The 21,848-nt window shown below is 33.1% G+C and overlaps 2 protein-coding genes, 2 non-coding genes and 1 pseudogene across 6 annotated transcripts; 1 reads left to right on the forward strand and 4 right to left on the reverse strand.

The window, feature by feature from the left end:
- Positions 1–1,555: 1,555 nt before the first annotated feature.
- On the reverse strand, positions 1,556–21,225 carry LOC120122874 (vesicle transport v-SNARE 13-like). 3 transcript variants are annotated; one of them, XR_005516130.1, is made up of 8 exons: positions 21,145–21,225; positions 20,883–21,020; positions 19,892–19,950; positions 19,612–19,800; positions 19,331–19,501; positions 18,871–19,098; positions 14,923–14,930; positions 1,556–1,569 (listed from the first exon to the last, which is right to left on the reverse strand). XR_005516130.1 is itself a non-coding variant. In XM_039141913.1 (6 exons), the coding sequence occupies exons 2-6, from the start codon at positions 20,974–20,976 to the stop codon at positions 18,946–18,948; spliced, it is 666 nt and encodes a 221-aa protein (XP_038997844.1). In that variant the 5' UTR covers positions 20,977–21,020; positions 21,145–21,225; the 3' UTR covers positions 18,803–18,945. The 3 variants fall into 3 exon arrangements, 1 of the variants encoding a protein (XP_038997844.1); XR_005516131.1 differs by having other exon boundaries at positions 20,883–21,030; positions 21,145–21,224; XM_039141913.1 differs by lacking the exons at positions 1,556–1,569; positions 14,923–14,930 and having other exon boundaries at positions 18,803–19,098.
- On the forward strand, positions 8,358–12,758 carry LOC120122872 (annotated as a pseudogene).
- Positions 15,212–15,284, reverse strand: TRNAA-UGC. The gene has a single exon. It is a non-coding gene; the product is annotated as a tRNA-Ala (tRNA).
- LOC120123064 (pentatricopeptide repeat-containing protein At5g15340, mitochondrial-like) lies at positions 15,926–16,738 on the reverse strand. The gene is made up of 2 exons (XM_039142063.1): positions 16,507–16,738; positions 15,926–16,329 (listed from the first exon to the last, which is right to left on the reverse strand). The coding sequence occupies exons 1-2, from the start codon at positions 16,736–16,738 to the stop codon at positions 15,926–15,928; spliced, it is 636 nt and encodes a 211-aa protein (XP_038997994.1).
- TRNAA-UGC lies at positions 16,790–16,862 on the reverse strand. The gene has a single exon. It is a non-coding gene; the product is annotated as a tRNA-Ala (tRNA).
- Positions 21,226–21,848: the final 623 nt, after the last annotated feature.

A 21,848-nucleotide genomic window follows, 5' to 3' on the forward strand; every position in this document is an offset into this window, starting at 1 on the left:
TTAAACTCAATCTAAAATAAACACTAACCTATCGACCTTCCACCATGCAGGATAAAGTTTAGCTTGTCCATTGCCCAACGCAAATGATTCATCTCGTTGATTCTTCAAGTGAACGGCGTAAAAGACGTCGGCATAACTGTATATCGTGTATTTCTTTTATTTTCCTTAAGTTTCCTAATTATTAGAAGACGTGACACCCACGCATCGATATGCTGTTTTACAAAAAAAAGACATATATTAGTAACTTACATAAATTTACAAAAAAATAATCAAATTAAAATATAAGAAAAATATAAGACTTACCCCTCCATCGAAATAGCCATTGTCTTCGACCCCTAATAATACGCCCCACCAAGACCGATCAAGCAACAAATAGATATCATCATTGAGCTTGCATATGTCAGTGAAACACCCCTGGCTTCGCTCATGTAGATAAAAATCAACTGCGGTCTTAGCCCAAAGGGTGTTATCCAGAATTGTGTCTGGTAGTTGTTTCCTCTCCTCTTCAGATACCGGAATGGTACTGGCCGGTAACTCATACGAGAGCCAACTTGAATCCATCATGTCTGGCACGTCAGAGGGTTTCTCAAGAATCCTACATATGACGCCATGTGAATCGGGCTCTTGAATGGTGGGAGGGACCTCTTCAACAATGGCAGTGGCCTCTTGAACGGTGGGAGGGGACTCTCGAGGAATGATAGGGGCCTCTTCAACGATAGGAGTGGACTCTTGAGGGATGACAGGCGAGTCGGGCTTCTTCTTGCGGTGTCTTCGCACTATTGGGGTAGACGGAGACTTAATAGCACGTGCACGCCGTCTGATGCGTGAACTCTGTCGTGCAAGAAAAACCCGACGTAAAGCATCCATCTTATCGGTCCGCTAAATAATTAAATACAAATATCAGTAAATAAACAGACATGATATTTAAACTGTGAAAACAAAGATAAATATATTTCAAACTTTCAACCAAAAGACAAAACAAAGACAAATACTAACTTCACAGTGTTAAAGTAAAAAGTTTAGCAGTTTTGGCAGCAACCGAATAAATTTACTAAGCAATCTAAGTGAAATGGTTAATTTAAGTGAAATTACGAGTAAATTTATCATCAAGTTAAATATGGAAAATCTTAAACTTACCTCGTTGCGTAGAGTATGAACCTCATTCTGCAACGATACTACCATCTCACGTAGAGCGGCAACCTCACCACGTAAAGTAGACACCTCCACACGCCATGCACCATCGTTATCGAGTAGAGTACCGATCTCCTCACGCAAGGCATTGACCTCATCACGTAACTCCCTTGACTCATCCCGTGGAGGTGGAGAATAGGGAGATAGAAGTCGTGGCATCTTTGCCGGTCGCCTATCATGAGGTGATGGTGGAGAAGAGACTCGATGATGTGACGGGATAGGTGATGGCTCTCGTTGTAGAGGTATATAGTCGGGTCGATCAGGTGATGGCTCTGGGTGAGGTGATGGCTCTCGAAGTGGAGGAAGTGGAGGCTGCTCATCATTCGTGCCATAAAGAAAACGCTGACTAGCTTGCCACCAATCAGTGGCAAGCTCAGCCTCCGTGGGTGTCAGTCTCATTAATGGAATGTTGGCCTCCTAAAAATATAAAAACTCAAACAAAGTTAAACGTCTACTATTAATAACTTGTTTATATATGATAGTATTTGTGTTAACTTACATTATTTATTGTCGCATATGGTATTAAGTCTTCCCAATCCAACAGACGTTTCCTCTTCCAGGAAATAGCCCTGGGAATATCATTTGAAGTTTTTATTGCATATGTCTTCATGGCGGGAAAGGCCTCGAATATCCAAATCTATAAACAATATAATAACAAACATTAGTAATTGTTAAATAATTAATTATAATTTTGAAAACATTATATAGAAATTCTTACCTTAAAGGCCCAAACAAAGCCTGACAAAGTGTATTTCGACCCATCGCCCCGCAAACTTTTGCGGTCATCAAAGGCAGACGACAACTTAGTCCAGGTAGCTTTCCATATATACGAACCCCACAGAAACAGATTCCATGCATTTAAGTCCTCTACCAATAATATTAGCTCCTGAGGAATAGGTTGTCTGGCCTCTCTGCCTAAAAAGTCGGCATACAAAAGTAGTAGAAGGCACACTCGGACAACATCGACGTCATTCATCCGAGTAAAACCATCTTTCTTATTAAACAATTTCTTCATGTCGTCGACGTGTAAGTTCGGCTTCTCTATTGACTCATCAGAAAAAACCCTGGATAACCATGATGGGCGGGTGATATGACGAGTGTACCGGCCTACATCATCGTGTCCGAATCGTAGACCAGTGATTAAGCAGAACTCCTTCCGCCCAAAACAAGTATACGCCGGTGGAAAATGAAACCATATCTCTTCCTCACCACGTTGTATACTGTCGGGTAGATCGCTAGTCATGGTCTGAAGCCACAAATGGGTCAAACTAGCATCTCCACCCGGATGCTGTACTCTTAGCCATGGCCCGAAGCAGGTTTCTTCAAACAATTTTCTTTGTGCAGGTGAAAGCTTCGAAGCAATTGTAGTGGCTAGGCTAACTTTATTCCTTAATGTCAATGAAGCCGAAAAAAATTTCTACAAAAAAACAATAAACATACCAAGTTAGATATACCAAAAACTACACTGTCAAGATATACCAAAAACAATAAACATAAATAGTAGTTTATTCTTGAAACTAAAATTTGCAACACTGTTTTGTCTTTTGGTTGAAATGAAAATCGCAACGAGATAATGAGAATCGCAACGCAGAAATGACTATCGCAATGAGAGAATCGCAACGCGAAATGACTATCGCGACGAGAGAATCGCAACGCGAAATGAAAATCGCAATGCGATTTTTGTTTCGCGTTGCGTTTTTCATTTCGCGTTGCGATTCTCTCGTTGCGATAGTTATTTCCGCGTTGCGATTTTGATTCTCGAAACTATTCTTCTTCTGCATTACTTCAACCAAAAGACAAAACAAAGACAAATACTAACTTCACAGGCTAAACAGTTTAGCAGTATTGACAGCAATCGAATGAATTTAATAAGAAATCTAAGTGAAATGGTTAATCTATTATTGAAATTACCAGTAAACTTATCATCAATCTCAATATGAAAAACCTAAAATAATGCAAAAATTTCAAATAAAAAAAAAAAAAACTAACCCTCGGAGGTTGATTTTCTATTTCTGAATGATTGTGAGGGATTTTTGACTGTGAATGGTTGTGAGGGATTTCGCCGGCGATGGGGACGGAAATCTTCGGAGATGGGGACGGATTTCGCCGTAGAGAGTGAGAGATGGAGATGGGACTGAGTGTTGTGATTTTGGGTTTGAGGTTATGAGTTGCGATTACTGTGGACGGTTCAGTTTCCGATTTATTAAGAAAAAATTCGTGTTTGGAATTTGAAAAAAAATACGCGTTAATACGAATGGCGCTATGTAAATCGCGTTGCGAAAGTCAGAATCGCGTTGCGAAAGTCAGTATCTCGTTGCGATTTTGTATTATCGCATTGCGATAGTAAGTATCGCATTGCTATAGTCAGTATCGCATTGCGATTTTTCCAATTCGCGTTACGATTTACTTATTCGCATTGCGAATTGAGAAAATCGCAACGACACTGTAGACCATCGCAACGCGATTTCCAACTATCGCAACGCGAAATGCAACGCGAATTTGCGATAATGGAGATCGCGTTGCGAATTAGCGATCGCATTGCGATTTTGTTGGTCATTTTGGCAAATCCGGAAAAAGTTGGTTAAAATCGTATATTATAAGGCATTTTTGGTCACTGAAGCGATTTTCTCTTTTTTAATTCATATTAGATTGACGAAGTGATCTTAAATATATTCAAAATATTTTTAAATATAAATTATAAATATTTTAATTTTAAATATACCAATTAATTTTACTTTTAATAATAAAAATGTAATTTAAAATCATCTTTATATTTATTGAATTTTTTCTAATATAATTTTTTGGTGATATAATAAAAATAATTTGATCTATATTTTTATATCCGGAGAGATTCATTTATATTAATGTAAAATTAAAGTGATTCATTTATACACTTCAATAACTTTCTGTACTGTTAATATTTAAACAATTCAATTGTTAAATTAAAATATAATCATATTTATTATATATGTAATTTTTTAAATTAATCTAATATCTTTATTGTGTTGATCTATGATACCGTTTTGCTAATATTTTATTTTACTTTTGAATTTTTATATATAAATTAAATAATTAATTTTTGTTGATTTACTTGAAAACTTTTTATATATGATCTATATAAATGGAACATAAAATTTAATCGTTAAATTAAAAATACTAATCGTACACAAAATTATTGAATTACAATATTATAAAATTTCTTTTTTATATATATGGAGTAAATATAAGGCTCAGTTGATTCGTGCCTACTATTATAAAATTGAGTGCGTGAACCAAGGACGTTGATAAAAGTTTGAGCCATATAGTTCTCGTATGACATAACATAAAACCTGTCATTAAATAAAGAGGTTCGTTGGTTTGTCTGGATTTAACTTATTTATCAAGGGATATTTCCAGTAAAAACAAATATTCTTTTTAATTTAAACCCGAATAATTGTATTTATTATATATATATATATATATATATATATATATATATATATTATAAATAAGTTAAAAATTGAATAGATATTACATTTTAATCGCTTCATGATATTTAATATATATATATATATATATATATTAAATTGGACTTATTGAGTAACATCGGTGATTAAAATGAGTATTGTTCTTTCATGAGGTCTTATTTTCGAGCAGTTGTGTTTGTAGGGTAGTTATTAATGACTAAAAAAATTATAAACATATGATATTTTATAATCACCACATACTAATAAAAAATATACTTTAAATGATCAAATATTTTTAATAAAATAAGATTACTAAATATTATCAAACAATTTTCTTCGTTTTTTTAAAATTTTTAATGGAAATAAAAGATAATTATTTTTTAATTTTTTGAACATTTTTTATCTAAGGGAAGGATGGAAGGAGAAATTTACTACTAATGACTATTGAATTTATAACCCAAAGTAAGAAAAGAGATGTCAACCGAGAGCTTTTAACCAATTATTCTAGAGATTATTGACTATAAGATAATCATCTTAGAGTACCCATGTTATGTTTATTCGGATAATTTTATCTAATTAAATTTCTAATTAAAATTATTTTATAAAATGTTAATAATGGATTACAGTAATAAATATTTATAATTTAATTTACAGATGATATGCAATAAATATATAAATAATTTTAAATCTAATTACTCACATTATCTAAATAAAGAAATTTCACAGTTATTCTTTTCAAAAATAATACGGGAGACGATCTGATTTACGAGATTCTGGCCTTCTGGGATAGTTGTTGAGGCATACTGTATGCAAAGGAGCTCTACCTAACTCATGGACCACCGTTAAATCATGAGTACACTTGTATGGCGTTCACATGTTCAAAGAGATTTTTCAAACATTAATGCCATATATTATGGTACATATATATTATTATTTTTGAATAAAACGTGTTGATAATGTTTTAAGAAATAAGAATAATAAAATAATAAGAAGAGGACATTAAGAATAAGAATAGAAATTTGTGTTATTATCTTAATATGAATTGTATATAATATTTTTTTAAGTTTCATATTTATAAACATAAAGAATATATATCATATAAAACTTTAGTTAGGAGGGATATTTGTTGATAATAAAGTACATCAAAGTTGTATTTAACACATAATATTTTAATTATAATAAACATTCACCTAAATAAATAAAATATTCATAACATAAAATAAAGTTTTTTTCTTCTTTTTAAATGGTTTCTTCTTAATTTTTTAAGTAAATTATAGTTTATTTTTTATATTTAAAAATAATAATTCACTTGATGAATGATATAAAGTTTAGAAATATGGAGTTGTACCTATTATCTGTGTTGTCAACGTCATTATCTTAATAACCATGTGAAAACCATATATTTTTCAGTAAATGAAAAGAAATAAAAAAATTATAAGTTAGTTTAATGAAATAAAACTTTATATTTGGATATTAGAATAAATTTGAATAAAAAAATTATTATAATATTCAATTAAATTAATCGATTATTAAAAGGGTTCTGATATTAAGTTCGCTTCCATGCAAAGATTATTATTTAAAGAAAAAATCGCTTTCGAAATTTATTTAATTATTTTATTAAGGTTTACCTACCCTTCTTCTGTCTTTTTACCTAGACGCCTATATAACTATTAAAATTCTTCAACGCATTCTTCAATCAAATTATTTAAGTGATTAAATAATTTATTTTTATCTTTTTAATATTTTAAAATAAAAGTATCGTATATGTCATAAGTATTAATATTCATTATTAGAAAAATTGAGAGTCTCTAATCATATACTACTTTATATTTACGCTAAATTTATATGTAAAAGAATAATATCTAGAGTTGAGAGTCTCTGATCAAATTTTATCATACGCCAAATTTTAACGAAAAAGACAAGTTTAAAACATATGAATAATCATATTTTATAATATTTAATAATTAAGAAACTTAACAAAACAACATCCTATAATCGAAAATTATTTATTTACTTTACCCTAAAATTTATTGGATAAATATCAACACTGATTAGGTGAACCTAATTATAAAATATTTTTGACGTGCTGCTGAAAACGACAACAATAAATTATTTTGAGACTTGAAATTATAAAATCTTTGCAAATGTGAAACCAAAGACATTGAACAAGGTCCAGGCGGCTTTACTGTCTCCATCGTCAATCAACTGGTATACTTTAAAATATTATAAAGAAAGGCAGAAAATTATCTAAAAATTAATTTTGAGATCAAATATCATTTACTATTTTATTCTAATAAAGATAATTTTATTATTACATCATAAATTTATTTAATAAAATTATCAATGTATAACCGGTGAGATTGTAGTTTATGATGATAAACATGATAGAAACAAAGGTGGATATGTTGACGATTTGTGATTAACTCTTTATGATTTAAACATAAAATTATTGATTGATCAGAGTCCAACTTGAGAGAGGAGTGGATCCTGGGAGAATGCATATTTTTAATTATTCACGAATACAAATTGCATATACGAATCTAATTCGAGTATCCAAACCATGGAAGATCAACATGATAAAAAATAAACGCTATCTTAATTATTCGTGACGATGTCAAATTCAATCATAAGAAAAAAAAATGATAAATGAAAATAACGACTAAATGATCGAAAATGTGGAAAACATACATAAAGACTAAGTTATTAATTTTTTTTTGTTTAAATAATGAAATTAAACCAGGATTACAACTAAGTGACTGTTATGGATAAGCAACAAACCACGAACCTCCAACTGTGGATCAGTAAATTGGAAAAGTTCAAAATTATTAGATATGGCTAATTTGGCCATTTTATCAGTCACATGATTCCCTTCACGTCACACGTGCTGAAATTTGATAGTCCAGTGATGATGACACCACGCTCGAATATGTAAAAGAATGGTGGGAGCTCCCTGCCGAACAGTCGCCTATCGGATTCAATCACCAATTTTCTATAACCAAGTTCCCATGCTACAAGCATACCAACATAGATACCCCAAAATTCCGTCTCCAAAACCGAACAAATCCCAATAAACTTTGAAAAACCAGCTCGCTAACTGCCTGGATGATCACGAATCACTCCACCATACGACACTCGACCATCTATTTCACTCCGAGCACCATCAGTGTTCAATTTAATCTATCCCAACTGTGGACTCGACCAAAAATTGGACCCAATCCCCCTCACAGCTCTCACGCCTCTAAAAATATTGCTTCCATTATTCAAAATAGGATGACTAAAATCCTTAATATTGTCAAAAGCCATAGCATTTCTGATAATCAGTTGTCAAAAATTTAAAAATAAGAAAAAATAATATATAAAAAAAGAAATAGTAAATATCAACTGTCGATGATTAATACTAAAATTAATATAAAAAAATATAATACTTTGTAAAGATAAAAAAAAAAACAAGGAAAAGAAAGAAAGCTTGGGTATCCCAATAAACATAAGGTATATGCTTATAGTTGATTACAAGGGAATGTATGATGAAAAAAATAGGAGAACGCAAGGAAATTGGGATGTTGTAAACAGGCATTCAGGGTCCAACCATTGTATATCCGCCACGTTATCAAGTAAACCAATATCCACAAAACCCTAAATCTAACCCTAGTTAAAATGGAAAACAAACTCAAAAACAAATAATCCACAAAACGACAACGGAATTCGCGTATTTAACCAGTTCGATCTTAAGGTAGTGTTGAAAAGGGAGCCACTTCGCATTTCGGAGAAGTCGCGGAAGGAAAGGGAGAAATTTGGTTATTTGGTAAGAGAAACAAATGGCGGTCTCCTCATGTTCGTTTACTCCTAGGGTTTTTAATGTTCATTCTTCATTTGACTGCCGTCCGGATCCCGACTTCTCTGGTGCGCCGATCGGGGACAAGCCTCGTGTTGCGTCCACCCGAAGGGTGACGGCGTCGTCACTTTATGCCGGAGGTATCAGTAGCCGTGGTTTGTCGTCCCTGATCTTTCGCTTCCCGCCAAATTTCGTGCGCCAGCTCAGCGTCAAGGCTCGCCGCAACTGCAGCAATATCGGTGTTGCGCAAATCGTCGCTTCTTCGTGGTCGAATGGTCCCGACTCGGATTCCCCCTCATCGGCGGCTGCTGTTGCTTCTGCTCAGGCAGCTGCAGCCGCCGTCACCGTCACAGTCAATGATGACGTGGCTGGTGTAGAAGGTTGTGTTGACAACGGTAGTGTACAGATTGGAGGTTCAGATAATTCGACGACATCGTTTTTGAGCTCCGATGGGAGCATCACTGTTCATGCTGGTAATTGAATTAGTCATTTTCTATTTTACTGAAATTTGAAATTTATTTATTTATTTTTAATGTTTTCTTTTTCTTGAAAAAGTTTTTATTTTGAAAGGAAAATGAGAGAAAACTATACTTGTGCCGCAAAATTAGGTTCACGTTTTCGAGATAATTAGTAATTTGATCATTACAATAATTAGTGTATGTTACGAAATTGTTTAAGATTCATTTTTATCCAGGTTTAATCATGGAGTTATTAATTATTTATTTGTTGTTTCCTCTTATTTTCTCTCATTAGATCCTTACATTTTCGTGACAATAATTATCTAAAATGATTTTGCTTCTATTTCTGTTTTTTAATTATTATTTTTTTATTTTGCAGGTGAAAGATTAGGTCGCGGTATTGTTACTGATGCAATTACCACTCCAGTGGTTAATACTTCTGCTTACTTCTTTAAGAAAACTCAAGAGCTCATTGACTTCAAGGTATAATAATAACATCAATATATCTGTTATCATGACGTTTAATGTTTGCATTGATCAATTAGTTTACTTGGTAAGGTTTTGGTTCACTATATGTAAGTAGCCATTGTCATGGTCAGAGTACCATGTGTTAATATTTTCCAAAATACAATGCAAACAGACTCCTTTTGCTTATTCAGTTAATGCGTAATCTAGAGATGAAAGGTCAAGTTCTTAGAAGCATTTGATGTATGACCTATGAATTTCAGTGGATCAATGTTCTATGTGATCTTGCTACAGGAGAAACGTCATACAAGTTTTGAATATGGGCGGTATGGAAATCCGACTACAGTCGTAGCGGAGGAGAAGATAAGGTTTGGCCCTTCTTTTTTTATCATATTTTCTATTGTACTTTTTGGCTGCTTAAATGGAGTTGAAACATTCATAAGGCAATCTTCCTTTGGTTCAGTGCACTTGAGGGGGCTGAATCAACCCTGATTATGGCATCTGGTATGTGTGCTAGCACAGTCATGCTGATGGCATTAGTCCCTGCTGGGGGACATATGGTGACAACAACAGATTGCTACCGGAAACTAGGATTTTCATTGAGAACTTTCTGCCTAAAATGGGAATCTCGGTATGACTTCAATTTGTTCTTGTTTCTTTTCTGTCATTCTATTGTTTTTTAAGGATCTTGTTGAGTGAAATGCCAGGGTTTTGTTACATTCTTGTTTTATAGACGGAGGTGATGTTGAAATTTCTTCTACCAATTTGTGCATATATAATTTTTTAAAACATTACAACTTTACCAGAGGTTACAATCATGATCAATCATTAAATCCATATATTACCAAATTAACTGAATTAGCCAACTAACAAACCAGAATACATCTAGACGGTTATATTCAAATGCCAAACCCACTCTTTGTGGAACTTGAACTTGTTACCTGAAAGTTCCCATAGTCTCCTTGCCATTAACCCAAGGCCTCATCAATTGCTTCTACCAAAAGAGTGTGCTCCTAAATTATCTTATTTATAGAGTAAAAGTTTATATTCATAAGAATTCCTTTATTGGGTTTTTAATATATATGAGAACATTGAGAAGTGCAATAAGAACATAATGTTGTATGCAGTAAACTAGCAATATTAATGCTTGTCTTGTTGAAATATCTAATTGAGTTTTTTCGCTGTCATCAATATGCAGGTTACTGTTATTGACCCTGCAGATGTTGATGGCCTGGAGGCTGCACTCAACGAGAACAAAGTCAGTGGGACAGAATTGTTTCCCTTGTTTTCTAGATTTGTCTTTTATGGTAACTTTGGAAATGACAGCTCATCCTGAGTTGAGAGTGAATTATGATTCTGTTCAGGTTTCTCTTTTCTTTACCGAGTCTCCCACAAACCCTTTCCTAAGATGTGTTGACATAGAAAAAGTTTCAAAGATGTGTCACAGCAAAGGAGCACTTGTCTGCATTGATGGTACCTTCGCTACACCTCTTAACCAGAAGGCCCTGGCCCTTGGTGCTGATCTAGTTTTGCACTCTGCAACAAAATTCATTGGGGGCCACAATGATGTAAGCACTTGCTCTTGTTAATTTAGTCGGTTTGAAATCCATTCTTGCTGCCAGTTATCATGTATTCAAACAAGAAATGTGTAATTCTCCATTTCACAGGTTCTTGCTGGTTGCATTAGTGGTTCAGAGAAGTTGGTTACTGAAATTCGTACTTTGCATCATATTTTGGGTGGTACTCTCAACCCGGTGAGTTGTCCTTACCTGAATCTTGATCTAGTAGTTTCAGTGTCTCATGTCAGAACATACATATTTGTCTGCCTTAGCCTTGAAGTAGATTTTATTTGGTAATTATATTCGGTCAAGAGTGCTGGATCTAAAGGTGGTAGGTCGGGCTTCTTGTCTAAGAAGAATATGTTGTGTTATTTTAAGAGATGCTTTAATAACTTCCACCTTATTCTTCAAAGATTTGTGCCCTAGTAGTTCTCCATTATTTGTTACCAGGTTCACAAAGTAATATGTATTGTTTGCTACATATAAACAGAATGCCGCTTACCTAATCATCAGAGGCATGAAGACGCTACATCTTCGTGTACAGCAACATAATTCAACAGCATTAAGGATGGCCGAAGTTTTAGAGGCACATCCTAGGGTATGTATTTATGTGACATTCCCTTCTCCATTATTGTATATGTACATTCCATCTGATGCAACTCAAATTAAGGACCAGAAATGGGCAAAAATTCTAAAGAAACTGAAGTCAGTTTTTTTAAAAAAAGTGAAGATGAGCATGTGAATCAAGTTGGCTGCTGTTGGGTTTTGACGTTTCAATGATTATTTCCAATAGATATGATAGTGCTGTTGATATACTTTCAAGTTTCAATAGTTGTGATAGTGCTGTTGCATCTGGTTCCCAGCGGTAACATGTCTCAACTGTTGTCTGTTGGTTGCATGTTGTGTTTGCATGGTATAACTGGTTGAATAACCGCCTAGCTGTTGGTGTTGTCTTATTTTATAACTATGTATTTATCTGATTTATCATTTATGACTTCTTTCAATTTGGAAAATTACCTATTCTCTTGGCTTATTAAATATCAATGGCAGGTGAGACGCGTGTATTATCCGGGTTTGCCAAGTCATCCAGAACATGAAATTGCCAAGCAGCAAATGACTGGCTTTGGTGGTGTGGTCAGTTTCGAGGTTTGTTTTCTTTAACTACTGTAACCTTGTACCTTGGAAATTCATCTTTAAAATTGAATGAAGTTGATGCCTACTAAATCATTCAGGTGGATGGAGACTTGATGACCACCATCAAGTTTGTTGATGCATTGAAGATTCCATACATTGCTCCATCCTTTGGTGGCTGTGAAAGCATTGTCGATCAGCCGGCTATAATGTCCTATTGGTATGGCACTATTTGCGTCTTATGTATGGATCCGTACTGCTTGAGTTTATCCCTCTAATGGACTCGATATTTAGTGCAGATTGATATAATGTTATGTTATTAAATAGGATTGTTAGGAACTTTGGACATAGATGGAGATCGTCCTTGTGTTTGTTTTGACATGATATGTTTGATTATGAAACAGGGACCTTAGCCAAGCGGAGAGGCGCAAGTACGGGATTGAGGATAACTTGGTTCGTTTCAGCTTCGGAGTTGAAGACTTTGAAGATTTGAAGGCTGATGTATTGCAGGCACTGGGTAGCATATAATGGGCGCTCATAGCCCCTCCCTCCTTTAAAAGTTATTTCGATGTTTCAATTGGCGTTGAAGTTTTCTGGCATTAATAAGTTGAAACTTTGTTTGTAATCCCATCAATGGGGGATCCATTTTCTGTTCTATAAATGTTTGTTTCCGCCATCAAATTTTCACACAAACAAGCTTAAGCAGGAATATCACATACCGTAATTCAGAAAAAGGAATTTCAGTTTCTGTTTGAATATGAAGAAAATAATGGTATGAAGTAAAGATAAAAGTTGATATATTATATATATAGATTATTATAAGTTTGTTTTTTTCGTATGAAATTTTTTAATTTTTTTATAAATCTATCATAAATATAAGGCGATGTTTGTTCAAATATTCTTAAATATTTAACAATGTATGCTCATACTATTAGTATTTGCAGTATTTAAACTCAAGATATCAAGGAATAATGAATCAAGATCTCAAGAAATAACAGTAGGTCCTTCAACAATTAAGGCAACTTGGATCGCATCAAAAATATTATATTTTAAATATTAATATTTTAATAATGAAATTTAATATTAAAAGATTATATTAATATTAAATATATAAAATAAAAGTGAAACTATTTAAAAATAACAGCAGGCTGAAGTGAACAGTATTTTGTAGGTTCATGTGGATTGTGACATTGTAGATGTTGGAATGAAATTAAACATATATTTAGATATCTTATAGTAAGAGCTTATTTTACTCAATATGGTTCAAAGTTTCAATTAGTTGCATATGAATGACTTTCTTTTGGCTTTTTTTTATTAAAAAAAGTTAGTGTTCGAGATTAAAATATAACTGCTTAAAGATGTTAAGTAATGTTGTCATATAAGAGGCAGTAAAAGATATATTATCCAATTTTTGTTTCTTTAATCAAATTTTGTGATACTGAATTGCCTAATAAATGTTTCTAATGATCCAATAATGCTATATTGTACACTCCGTTAGATTTGATCACATTGTGTTTTTATGGTAAGATTTTTAATAAGATCATATCACATGATATATATTATTGTTGATATCCGTATTATTAAATAGCATAAGTCATTCTTTTTATCTAAGATAAATCACTTATTATTTATCTTTCGTACGTATATTTGATTTTGTATGTTTTTATCATACCAAAGGCCTTCGCATCCTTCTCAGCAGGATCCTTTTATACTAGTGTAGCAAGTGGCGACAAGTCCTCTATTGTCGTCGGTTCGAGCAAAGAAAAACTAGACCAAGAGAGAAGCACTCGCCAAAGTAGAGAGGTCGCCGACGAGAGTGTTATAGGTGCCCTAACTGAAATGCTGCTACATCACCAATGGTTCGTTCCGAATGGTCTATTTCAAGGCTTAAGACGGAAGGAAAAACACCAATGAAGATTGGGGCAAGTTTGATAGCGACCGCAATGTTGTTTTTTCATGTGTTCAAGTTTTAAGATCCCATTAATGCATATCGTCGAAGTGAGACTATATTTACCTATCAAATGAAATAACACATGAAATAGATCATTCGGGGCGAGCCATTGGCGATATAGCAGCATTTTCAGTTGGGACACCTGTAACTCATGATTTTTTTGTTGGTTAAGAAAAAAAATTAAAAAATATATGATAAATAATAATAAATTTGAAAGAAATCTAAAAAAATAACTAATGATTTTTAAATCTAGGTTACATTAGTAAATAAAAAAAAAGAGTAGAATAAAATACGGAGATTTGATGCTTGAAGATTGGAGAGGATGAGATAAAGAAGGATATTAATGAAATGAAAATTTTAATAAGGATATATGTTATGAAAAGTAAATGTGATTGCTAGTCATTTAATTAGATAGGAGCAATTGATGAGGTGGTGAACAGAGTTCATGAAATAATTTCTCGATTTATTGGTTTTCACGTTGGAGAATAAGCTATCTTACTCCAAATATTGAATTTTCTTGAACCCATATTATAGATGACATAATTTGAAAATACTAACTTTAAGCTCTATCATGCTTGTTTAAACTACGCAAAGACACAATTTGAAGGTATTTACTGGTTTATAGTACTGATCTATTCAAATAGCTTTTAGACGACTGCGAAAAACATGGCTAAACTGGCCATTAAAACTCGTCACTTTCCGGAGACCATATGAGAACTGCAAGAATGGGATGGAATGGAAAAACGCGTGATTTCTAGGAAGGTTTGAGCATAGATGCTAAGCAGGGTTAGCATTGAGTTAATAGATTTTGTAGCTGCCTCATTTACATTATTTCCCAGTTCAAGCTTGGGTTTTGGAGGTTCATTGCTTGCTTACATATGGAACACACAAGTGCAACTGAGCTGAAAACGGTGTTTAGAATTCATGATTACGATAAGGAATGGGCATCTTTCAGGTTGTCCCAACCCATATTGGGTCGACCGGGGCTTGACACTGTAAGCAGCGAACGAAAAGCAATTGAACTAACAAAACTTTCCAATTTGTACCGGAAATCATGCTCATCTTGCAGACAAGAAGGGAACTCCAAGGGCTTAATAATATTGTTGATCAATCTCATTTCACAGTCGACGTAGAAGGAACTTTATACCCTGACATAAGAAGCAGAACCCCTAAAAATATGGAGATGCGGGGGATCGAACCCCGTGCCTCCGGCATGCAAAGCGAGCGCTCTACCATTTGAGCTACATCCCCTGCCGTTTCAATTGGTTCTCATATATATATATTTTTTATAATTATTTAGTTGTTGCTAAAGGAGATTTCTCGATTTTCCTTCGTTCAGATAATTTTAATGGATATCAAACCCTTTAAATATTGGTATTTTAATTCAATCAAATTATTTGGTCCGTTGGTTCGATAATAACAATGGGAAAAATGAAGACGAAATACCGAATTTTATTTCAACCAAATACCAAAACAATGAAAAGATTATACACATCTTGCATTCAGGGGATAGAAAGAGCAACATTTTTGACATCATCCAAAATTTCAATGTTTAGCCTATTTCAGAAGTTGGTTCTTTCAATGTTAGATTATTGGTCATTGTCACCAGAAATCACAACAGGAACATGATCCCTCCTTAAAACAATGAAACCGGTTCCAATCTCGGACTACGACTTCCCGATCATAGATCTTCGAAACAATCTTAATGGCAGTCATGGCACGGTTCCTGAAAATATAGAGGTTTACCAGGCTTTGTGCTTAGAACCAGGAAACACTTGCGCAACTGGATTAAGAACATATCCAGCTGACAGCAATCTTCGAATCATACCTTCTAACATGATACAATTGTCCCGGGGTTTTGTGTGTGAGTTATCACCTGCAATAAACTGCAATCAAGCTTTCCGAAGAGCATTCGCTTTGTCTTGCTTCCCTGCCAATGCATACACATTATGACTATCAAAATAATAAGATCCTTGACCTATCATGCCAGAATGACTGCAGGCTCTTAGAACAGCAAGAAGGGTTAAATCATCCGCCCTGACTTCCTTAATCAACTGCTGGAACATTTCGACCACAGCACCACCTCGTCCATGCATAGCTAATCCACTAATCATAGCATTCCATGACCTTCGTGGCATGCACTTGAAAACTTTGATTTCAGTATCTACCCTCCCACATTTTGCAAACATATCCGGCATGGCAGTTTCCACCATGATATCCATCTCCATCTCGATTGTCTTCAAGCCATAAGCATGAACCCATCTGCCCATCACCACGTCTCTGGACTGTGCACAAGCTGACAGTAAAGAACAAAATATTGTGTAATTCAATTTAAACCCCCAATGAAATAACATCCGACTCAAAAGCAAAAAGCCCTTCTTGCTATATCCATTCCCTACATAACCAACAACCATTACCGCCCATGCAAATTAGTTTCAGTGTGGCATATCATCGAACACCTCCATTCCGTTACCTACATCCTCCCACTTCAACACCCCATCTAAAACAACTGTCCATGACACCACACTCTTCTCCTTCATCTCAGACGTCGCATACATATCCACTAGCACTCTCCCTTTGAAACCATCTTCACCACACGCCCATGGCCCCGACTCCCCGCATCTAGGCACATGCACTGGACAAGCAAACCATCGCCACATCATCAATTTCGGTACTGTTTTCAAGCATTTGAGAGAGTAAAGCATCGTCAGACCTATTTTAATCATAATTCATAACAACAAAAAAGAAAGGAAAAGTGGAGATGCGGGGGATCGAACACCGTGCCTCTCGCATGCAAAGCGAGCGCTCTACCATTTGAGCTACATCCCCTACAGTTGCTTTTACTCCAGTATTATATATTATTTTAAATATAATAATTTCATTTGAATTCTTATATAATATTATATTTAGATAAAATGGTATTACCAATAATAAAGAATGTTAGATTTAATTATAAATTTAAATATAATTAGAGTTCTAAAATTTAGAAAAGTTTAAGAGGGAAAATATGTCATTTATTCTTTTTAGTAAAGTCATACATTGATTAAAATATAATGTATTTGTTGACTATCGATTCTTTTAAATAGAGTTAATAGTTTAACGATAAATTTATAACAAAATTAAATACCGGAGGTCAAATATTTTTTCAACAAAAAAAAACTTCAGAGATAACTTAATAGAGTATATAATTTGGAGAGCAAATCGTTCATTAATCCTCTATGTTATTATTTATGTTATCTCAGTTACGTAACATGATCATTATAAACGAATATGATCTAAAAAAAATTAAAGTTACTTCTATGGCAGTTTGATGCTAGTATGAAAGTCAAAAATAAACTTTTATTTAATTTTACTTTTATTTCATTAAAGTTAGTGTTTTCGTTTATTTTTAGTTGTCATTTAAAACCGTCATTTTCTAACATTTTTATGAATACCTTAGACACTAAAAGATTCGTCTCATTGTCTTTATCTATTTTATTGGTTTAATTTTTCTCAAATCCTTTTTAAAATCCGTGAAGTTAAACCAAAAAAAAAAATCTACTCTCTTGAGAGTTTTGGAGACTTTTCCGGATTTGAGAGATTTTAAATGTTTATTCAAACGATTAATAAAAACATTCTTTTAAAAAGAAAAACAACATATCTCAAAACAAGCATCATCGAAAAATTATTGAAAAAAATCAGAGTATTAAAATGTCAAAATTTGAAATGAATTTTCATCAATTCTAAGTAAATTTTGTAAATTCAATTCAAGAAGGAAAAAAAAAGTTGCAAACATTTCAATGCAAATCTTGTCACAAATGACAACCGATGATTAGAGGTGAGCAAAACTCGACTCGACTTAAAAAATCTCGACTCAAATTGACTTCGCGTTGTAATTTCATAAACTCGGCTCGAAAAAATTTAAAGTTCAAATCGAGTTGTATTTTACAACTCGAATAACTTGAAATTTTTACTAATTAGTAGATTGATTTTCATGTTTGAGTCGAAGCTTGAGTCAAGTCCCTCGACTTTGTATGGTATATATATATCACATATGAAAAAATACAAATATATATATATATATATATTATGATTATAAAATATCATTTAAATAAGAATCAAATGATGTCATAATATTGTAAATATTTACAATTAAATTTAAATAGAAACTCGAAAATTTGACTCAAGCCGACTCGAAAAAATTTCAAATCAACTCCGAGTTATAAAATGACTCATCAACTCGAACAACTCGAAATTTTTTTACTCGACTCGCTCGATCGAACGCTCACCTCTAGCGATGATAAATGATAATTGCTCGATAATAATGATCAAAAGATTTCCCCCCTAAAGATCAAATTGATACGTAAATTAGTATTCAAGATTTAAAATTAAAACGTTCTAAATTTAATAATAAAACCGATGCATATAAGGAAAAAGTAATTACATTATTAATGACTTAATAGTTTAATGCTCTTGTTAAACCCAAAACTTAAAATAAGTAATAAAATTAAGACAATTTAAAACTCGGGGATAAAAACAATACACGTGTGCCATCCCTAAAAAACTTCTAAGAGTAAAAGCTCAACGCGGCAGAAGAAAAATAATATACTAAAAATAACAACTCATAATAATACGAAATTATTTCAAAATTTATATAATAGAACGTTATTTATTAAAATTTGTATAAAAAATCTAAAAATAACAAGCGTGTTAAGCCAAATCCATCCAAAGAAAACAGAAAATTAAATCTTACGGACAGTCACAATTGCAAGTCAGGAGAATAACGAAAATGAAAATGAAAATGCAATGTCTCTTGAATTAACGAAAGCATATATTTTTATTGGCACTCAAAATGGACAATAAAAATACGTCTCACAGGAGAAACCCACAAACCAAGATAGATCCAAGAGGGCGAAGAGATACAAATAATTGACTATTTAACAAGTTTGAAGTACAAAACAAGGGCGATTGCAATGACAAGGACCGCAATAATGATGCCAATGATCCACTTGTTCCTGCTCATCCTCCTTGACATTGCTGTCAAAATTCTCTTGCTCTTGCCAATGTTGTCATCCGCTCCATGAAGCTTCAACAGAAAAGGAAAAACAGCCGACAAGGTTCGAAATTTTTAAGTCTAATTACCACATAAGCCTTCGACTAGCATGTTCATGCAATTGGAAAGGTTTGCAATTAACCATTATATCTTAAGATGGGAAAATTTGAAGTCCAACTATCGAATAAGCCTTTGGTATTGCGAGCTTTAATCAAATTACAACTAAGATGTGAGAAAGGTAAAGTAAAAAAAATAGCATATGTACCGTGTTATCGGCATGTAAGAGAGCCTGTCGTTGTGAATGCAAATCCTGAAGAATTGAAACCCCAAGCTCTTCTGTTTCTATCATGGTTCTTCTGCTATCCTTAATTCTGCCACTGCTCTGATTCAAGCGCTCTGTGGTAGTCATTAATCTCGATCTTTGATCAGCTGATGCCTATCATATAGTCATTTATTATATAAGTAATCAAAAGTTAATTCGAAGTAAAGAAGATTAGTGATAAAACTACAGCATTTTAAAAGGCAGGTAGAAGAACCAAAACATACCGTGAGGGTATCAGCCATTCCAGACTCCAACAACTCATCTCTAGCAGCTGCATTCAAATTACCAGATGCAATTCTTTTAACTTCACTTTTCACATTGTTAAGATCTGATTTATATTCCCTTAACTTAGAAAGAAGTACAGCCTTAACATTTGGCTGCAAACTTCTAGCCTCGAGGTCCATCTTCCGAATCTGAGAAAAGAAGATAAAAGAATCAAGTTCAATACCCAAAACAACAGAAATACTAAAGAGGATTATTTGAGACAGGCAATGAACCAGGTACCAGAGCTTCTGCATTTTCCAATCCATCTCTTATATCAGAAAGTTTTTGTTTCTTCTGCTCTGCACATCAGAAAAAAACAATTATGAAATTTAAAGAACAATTGGCTCATTATAGAGGAAAACGCTTGAACAAGTAGAAAAATTTCTTATAGAAAGCATCTAATGAACTGACAAATTCACGATTCATATACAAGATGCAAAGTTGACCACACAGTCTTCTTTTTTTCTTGAAATGGAGTAAAAAATTAGAACTTTTGTTCCCAAGTAGAGATGCAACTTTTGTTCCCAAGTAGAGATGCATTTAATCGTTTTGGTTCCCTTGAATAGGGTACTCTCAACCTAAGTTGTTTGGACTCGGGCTCGAATGAGTGATACAAGTATGTATCCAACACGAGTATGCTTAATTTAATCTAATTTTTTTCATATATTTGGAGGGGCATATCCTTATACCTATGTCCAGATAGGTGCCCGATAAAGGCACTTAAAGAAAAATGAAGACTCAGGATGAAAATCGATCCAAGCCATATAAGCTCTATGCCATTGTTTACACTTTGTACAGATGACCTTTACCAATTAACAGAAATTCACCTTCTTTGCTGATTCAGAAATTCAAATGGCATAGGTTTATTTCGTTTGCCTAATCTACAACCTTAGAGATAAAAATAAATAAATACTTTATGGTGAAAATAGACACCGGGAAAATCACGATTATTAACTAATTAGATTGAAATCAAAATTTAAAAACCGAAGTAGAGATAAAGAAGATCGGATCTTCTTTTCTTCATTCTCACATCCCCCAATTAAACGTTCTAATCATTATTTCTGTTTTTGTATAAAATAAAAATATAAATCCTGTCTTCAGAGCATTAGAAAAAGAGAATAACATAAGAATCCTTGCGCTATATTACAAAAAAAAGAACCGAACAAACAAATTAACAAAATATAGTAAAGAAAAAAATTGTTTATATATATATAACGATTTGAATTGTAACCTCCAGTGAGAGCACCAACAGCCGTACACTTTTTGGAAAGATTCGCCGATAGCTCACAATACTGCCGTTCATATCCTTCGAAAACTTCACTCATCTTTTAATTTCTTTTTTTACAAAATGAAACTCTTCTCCTTAATTTAACTGAAAATAGTAAAATTAAGATAAAAGAGCCAAATCATTGATCTGAATTAATGGAGAAAAGAATCAGAGAGAGTAAGGGTAAACCTAAGATGAAGATAATCGATGCTCAACGGTGGCTTTCGAAAATTCTCCTTTTCCTTTTACGTCGAAGGCGATCAAGACGACACCGCTTTCTGTCTTTTATGGTTATCGTTTTTCTTTCCCGTATAATGTGGGTAATGATAAATACACGCAGATAGTGGGATTACTTTTGAGGGTTTCGGGGTCTGTGGATGACACGTGTATAAGCTTGTGGTTATTATGGAGCTCGGTTTTAGTTTGCTGAACGATGTCAGTATGATTAGTGTTTCGAGTAATAGCGCAAAATTGTTCTATAATTACTTTTCAAATGTATAAAACTTTACTCCATACTTTAATTTTTTTAAATTATTTATTTAAATAAAATATTATTAATATGAAAAAATACATTTCAGAATATTAGTACGTATAACTCTAAAATAATATTAATATCACAAATTTTTGTTTCTTCAAACTTATTTATATATGTAACTATATTAAGAAAAATAATAAATTTTCCTGAGAGAAAAATAATTAATTTATATCGATATACATTAACTTAACAATATTTTTATTATAAATTAATAATTAAATTATTATCATATTTTAAAAATAATGTTATTAATTCTTTTATATTTTAGTATAGCTGTAAATATATGATCTATTTATCGATTGACTAATCCGAATTAAATACTATAAAATTTTAATATGAAATCAATCCTTCCAACTTAATTTATTAAAGAATATAATTTATTTTTATAAAATCTG

Source organism: Hibiscus syriacus, unplaced genomic scaffold, assembly GCF_006381635.1.
Source record: "Hibiscus syriacus cultivar Baekdansim isolate YM2019G1 unplaced genomic scaffold, ASM638163v2 tig00110388_pilon, whole genome shotgun sequence".
In the NCBI taxonomy this organism is placed as follows: Eukaryota; Viridiplantae; Streptophyta; class Magnoliopsida; order Malvales; family Malvaceae; genus Hibiscus; species Hibiscus syriacus.